Source organism: Trichoderma ghanense, assembly GCF_004382785.1.
Source record: "Trichoderma ghanense strain CCMA-1212 chromosome Unknown scaffold_4, whole genome shotgun sequence".
Lineage (NCBI taxonomy): Eukaryota > Fungi > Ascomycota > Sordariomycetes > Hypocreales > Hypocreaceae > Trichoderma > Trichoderma ghanense.
Window position 1 is genome coordinate 1,014,397 of NW_027395667.1, and position 6,000 is coordinate 1,020,396.

At 54.7% G+C, this 6,000-nt stretch overlaps 1 protein-coding gene across 1 annotated transcript; it reads left to right on the forward strand.

Moving 5' to 3' along the window:
- Positions 1 to 1,518: 1,518 nt before the first annotated feature.
- Positions 1,519 to 5,426, forward strand: CCMA1212_004496 (Uncharacterized protein; the record flags this gene model as incomplete). Its single annotated transcript, XM_073701795.1, has 2 exons — positions 1,519 to 1,741; positions 1,835 to 5,426. The coding sequence occupies exons 1-2, from the start codon at positions 1,521 to 1,523 to the stop codon at positions 5,424 to 5,426; spliced, it is 3,813 nt and encodes a 1,270-aa protein (XP_073559809.1). The 5' UTR covers positions 1,519 to 1,520.
- Positions 5,427 to 6,000: the final 574 nt, after the last annotated feature.

Genomic DNA, 6,000 nt, shown 5'->3' on the forward strand with positions numbered 1-6,000 from the left:
CTCTTTGACTGTCAAGTAGCTTCGGCCGATTCGCTGACGTCGCCACCGCAAAAAGGCCGATTCCACCCATCCCTCCTTGTTCAATGTGTGTTAGATGTGCGTCTGCTACGTGTTCACCTTTTATTAAGACAGACATTGTCCTGTTTGCGGACGTTTAGCGCGTTCTTGACTGCGCCATACCTTTACGTCAATGAAGGCCACCGTACCTTGGGTAGAGATGGATGTTTCCCGAGGGCTTCGATCCTTGTGAAGTCTTCCGCCTGCAATAATTACCCCGGAGTACCTGCTCCACGTTGCGCCACAACGCCAAGCGCAGACCAGAGACAGAGCGAATCCACTCCCAATCACTGACCACGCCGAAGCTCATACCGCCGTTTGCTCGTTAGCCCCTTAGTGTTGCCAACCAATCCTTGTGCTGACGGACTTTGCGTTGATTCAGTGAAGCCTCTGTGCGAAAAGCTGCGTGTTGCTTCTTCCTCGCACAACCGTACGCGTAATTGATTGCCGCCAACTGCAGCAGAACAACACTCAAAGTACATGCGCAGTCCCAATCCGACGGGAGCCAGTGAGAAGCCCTGAGCCACTGGACAGCGGGTGGGGCGCTGCAGCTGAGGCAGCGTGAAGCCAACAGCGCATCTGCCCCAATGAAACCCCTCGAAACCCGCCTCGGGACGCCTGCGGACGTTCTGTGCGAATCAAGGTGCTCACTGAGGCTTGGATTTGGCGCCTGTACCCGCGCTGATCCATGCCGCACCCGCTGCTTAGCGACAGGGCCTGAGGGGGGCCTTTGAGCGCCTCTGATGTCACCAGCGCTCAAAGAACATCCTTGTTTTTTTTTCCCTCCCTCAATCCCCTTGATGGCGACGATAATGGATGTCTCTCGTGGGCCGTCTTGGACATGCGCGCTTCGCAACCACCAGCCGCCAATCACGGCCGCGGATGACGTCCAGGACGAAGAGCCCAGAAACAAGGATTTGACAGGGCAAGGGATCGCACCATGACCTTATCGTGTAACCTCGCTGTCGGTAAAATAGTGCAATTCATCCGTTCTCATGTTTCCCTCTCCCTCTGTCGTGTGCTGCTGTACTTTGCAGAACCGTCCAAGCTTCGTGCTATCAAGTAGGTGTGGGAAAAAAAACTTCTCCACCAGACGGGTTGTTGCTTGCCTCCACCGCTTCACTGAACAACAGACAACGAACACTGCCACTGTCACACCTGGCCGGCCTCGCCTTCTCCTTTTCCCCTCGCCCTTCTCCCCTTTGATCGCGAAGCACGGCCGGCTTCTTTGTCTCTCCTTCGACCTCCTCGAGCGAATCTCCTTCGAAGCCCCCAGAGGGGCGCAATCAGACGCATCAACGCCCTACAGAGCTCGACTTGCGCATATCCATTGTCTTCGTTCAGATGCTATTGCTATTCCTTCATTTCCAACATTGATTACGTTTTCCGATACCCCTAAGTTGGGCGAACCAACTCCTTCCCCCTCTGCTCACGGCGAGCGCCTTTCTTTCTGATCTCCAGCTATGGAGATAATTCCGTTAGGTGGCGATCAGCCATGGCCTCACAGGGTGATCATGGCGACCGCGTCTCTGGCGCGAAGAGATACCCAGGAGGCAGGCGACGGCCAGAAGAGCGAAGGCATCGGCATTGTCAGTTTCCTGACGGCCATCTTGGTCTCCGTAATCATCTTTCTCGTCCAGCTCTTCTTATTCGTTCTCCTCAGAAACAAACTTGCAAGAGTCTTGTAAGTACAGAGCCTGCCACATGGCTCGCACCTCTCGAGCCACCATCTCGCTGCCTCAATGCCATGCGTGCTGACGATGCACTTGTCCTGTAGCAAGCCAAAGACGTATCTTGTCCCCGAGCGCGAACGAACCGACTCCCCTCCAAACAACTTCTTTCTGCTGATTAGTGCCCTAATCAAGTACAATGACCGAGAAGTCATCAACAAGTGCGGGCTGGACGCCTACTTCTTTCTCCGATACCTGAAAACGCTCCTCATCATCTTCATCCCCATCTGCGCCATCGTAATGCCCATCTTGATCCCCGTCAACTACGTGGGCGGTCGCGGTAAAAATATCGATTTCCGCAACACCAACGATTCGGATTCGGGCAACAACAGCACCGACAGCACCGATCCCGCCTTTGTGCCTACGGGTCTGGACACCCTGGCCTGGGGCAATGTCAAGGCGACGGAGACAAGCCGCTACGCTGCTCACCTGCTGATGGCGCTCCTCGTCATCATCTGGGTTTGCAGTGTCTTCTTCTTCGAGATGCGCGCCTACATCAAAGTTCGCCAAGACTATCTGACCAGCGCGGAGCACCGACTCCGGGCCTCCGCCACGACGGTGCTGGTCAACTCCATCCCCTCCAAGTGGCTGAGCGAGGACGCGCTGTCCGGCTTGTTCGATGTCTTCCCTGGCGGGATCCGGAACATCTGGATCAATCGGGATCTGACGAGTCTCCTGGACAAGGTCAATCTCCGAACGCAGATCCACGCCCAGCTTGAAGCCGCTGAGACTGAACTCATCCGGGCGGCCAAGAAGGTTCAGCTGAAGAGGCGAAATGCCGAGGAGAAGAAGCAACGCAAAGGACTGTCAAAGAAGGAAAAGGCCACTCGTCAAGCCGAAGAAGATGCCGAGGCCAAGCGAATGGCCAATAGCGGCGAAGGGACCAATGATGGCAAGCAGCACCACGTCCCGCACACCGTTGACGAGAGTGTTCGAGAGTCGCGGATCGAGGACAAGCACAAGCGAAAGTTGCGCAAGCTCACCAATGTTCGAGAGGAATCCGACGAATCCTCATCCAATTCCTCAGACTCTGACGACGATGACCGGAAATCCCAAATGTCCGATGGTAGTAGCGTGGCGGTACTGAAGAATATCAAGGGAGCCTTCAACAAGGCTGGCGACCAGATGGACGAGTTTGGGACGAACAATGGCTTCATGAGCCTGGCACGTAAATCAGTTGTGCCTGGAGAAGACGGAGGTGCTCAACCCCAGGGCTATCCTTCATTTGCGGCCCATCGCGCGCAGACACATTCGCGGGGACCGTCTTCGGCCTCAGCCGGGTCTACCAGGGCTATTCGCGGGAACGGTCCGACCACGGTAGAGGGAAACACGGTCCGGAAGCTCGACAACATCGACGACATGTACAACATGGAAGAACCCAAATTTTGGCAGTTTTGGAAGACGCCCGCCGGCGGCTACGCCTCTCCTGTCCCTCAGCAGAACGAGGGCGACGACTACATGGGCAAGCAGGGCACCGAGGAGAGGACGCTGTGGCAAAACATCAAGGGAGTTCTGCCCTTTACGAGCGAAAAGGCTAAAGAGACGGGCGACTATCCGGCCGTCTACTTCAACGAGGACTACAAGGTGGAAGAGGAAGAGACCGAGGCCGAGTGGGCCAAGTATCTTAAGAAGAAGGATCGTCCTACCCACCGACTGCCGCCCTGGGGGATCTCATGGCTGCCTGGTCTCCCGTTCATCACCCAAAAGGTTGATACCATTTACTGGTGCAGGACTGAGCTGGCTCGACTGAATATGGAGATCGAGGAAGACCAGAAGCACCCCGAACGGTTCCCCCTGATGAACTCGGCTTTTATCCAGTTCAACCACCAGGTGGCAGCCCACATGGCGTGCCAAAGCATCATCCACCACATCCCCAGACAAATGGCGCCACGTGTGAATGAGATTTCTCCTCGGGACGTTATCTGGGGCAACATGGCTCTTTCGTGGTGGCAGGAGTGGGTTCGCACCGGCGCGATTACTCTCGTGGTGCTGGCCATGATTTTCCTGTGGGCTATTCCCGTTGCTTGGACGGCAGCCTTGGGCCAGTTGGATCAGCTTATCCAGCAGACATCTTGGCTCGGTTTCCTGAGGGACAGCAAGGCTCTTGAGAATGCGGCCAAGGCTGTTGCAGGTGTTCTCCCTGCCGCCGTGCTCGCTCTGCTCCTCTTCCTTGTGCCAAGGATTCTGAGTATCCTGGGCGAGATTAAGGGCGCCAAGACGGGAGCGCAAAAGGCGGAGTTCGTGCAGGTCTTTTACTTTGCCTTTCTCTTCGTCCAAGTCTTCCTCATTGTGTCCATTGCGTCGTTCTTTGCGGCATCCATCGACAAGCTGGTGGACAACATTACCGAGCTCGACTCGGTCAAGGCCGTGCTGGACCTCCTGGCGACAAACCTACCGAAAGCCGCCAACTACTTCTTCTCCTACATGATTCTGCAGGCCATGTCCACCAGTTCCGGTACTCTGCTCCAGATCGGAGCCCTCTTTGTATGGTTCATCCTGGCTCGCATCTTTGACAACACCGCACGTAGCAAGTGGGCTCGTAACACGAACCTGAACGACGTCAACTGGGGAACCTTCTTCCCCGTCTACACCAACTTTGCCTGCATTGCCATCATCTACAGCGTTGTTGCGCCGCTCATCTCCATCTTTGCCGTCATCACCTTTGGGCTCCTCTGGGTTGCTCAGCGGTATTCCATGCTCTACGTTACTCGATTCGAGGTCGACACCGGCGGTGTACTGTACCCCCGAGCGCTCAACCAGACGTTCACGGGCATATATGTCATGGAGCTGTGTCTGGCCGGGTTGTTCTTCATCGTGGTTGATGACTCAGGCACTCACACTTGCACGCCACACGGCATCGTCATGATCGTGTCCTTGATCCTGACCATTCTCTACCAAATCCTCCTGAACAAGTCGTTTGCGCCTCTTTTCAGATATCTGCCCATTACCTTTGAAGACGAGGCTGTGCTACGCGATGAAGCGTTCCAGCGGGCTCAAGATCGCCGCTTCGGACTGACCGCTGACTCCGATAACGAGGACAACGAAGATGCGGGAGAGGGCGGAAGGGAACGGGGTGCAGCTGAAAAACCTTCCACTTCGATGGAAAGCAGAGATGACATTGAGCTGAGCAACATCCAGCCCGAAAAGTCAAAGGGAGGTGTTGCGCGCATCGCGAACCCTGTGAAGAAGGTGGGATCTTGGGCCAAGGGAGGCGGAAAGCAAGTCGGGTCTTGGGCCAAAGACGGGGGCAACCAGCTCCGAAAGCTGGCCTTGATGGATAACGACTCTCGGGCCGCCGAGTACCGACGAAAGCAGCGAAGCAAGGATCTCGAAGCACAACGCGCCATAGGAGAAGCGCTGTACGGAGGGATCCACGACGAAATCGAGGACTTGACCCCTGAGGAGAGGGATGTCCTGGTTCGTCATGCCTTCCTGCACTCTGCGCTGCGAGCGCGCCGGCCCGTTGTCTGGATTCCTCGAGATGATTTGGGCATCAGCGACGACGAGGTGCGCCGAACCCGCAACTATAGTGAGCACATCTGGATCAGCAACGAGGGCACTGCGCTGGACAGCAAAGTGCGCGTGGTGTACGGCAGATACCCGCCGGACTTTTCAGAGATTGACTTGATTAACCTGTGATGGAACGGAATTGATGGATGGCTGGCGTTTTCTGATTTGATTACTTTTACATACAAAAGAAAGAGAAACAAGAAAGAAGCAAGAGGAAGAGACACAAAGAGAAGGGGGAATCATTTTTGCATGGCGTTGACGAGACTTAATACGAGACCTACTGGATATCCTGGCAGAGAAGCGTTTACAATGGTCATAGACGGATTTGAACTACATGGAAGGACTCGACGAGCTACCTTGGATAATGCATAGCAAGCAGACGCTTTCTTTAATGGTAGATGAATTGATAAGAATTGACAATCCGCATGCCCCATTCTCGTGCGGTTGAACCAGCATGCCTCGTCACACATACGATGAACGCATTAGTTTCTTCTGGTATAAAAAGAAACGATTAGATCCAGGGGACTTGCCTCCAAATCGATTTGATTTGGAATCTATCCGAGATCTGGGTGGCCTGGATGACGAAAGGGGAGATGCTTGACCCCGCAGCTGACGAGACGTTGGAATTGTTGGAGGTTATTAGAAATCATGCCTCTCAGCCACACGTCGTCGTTCTCATATATGACATCTATATATATATATA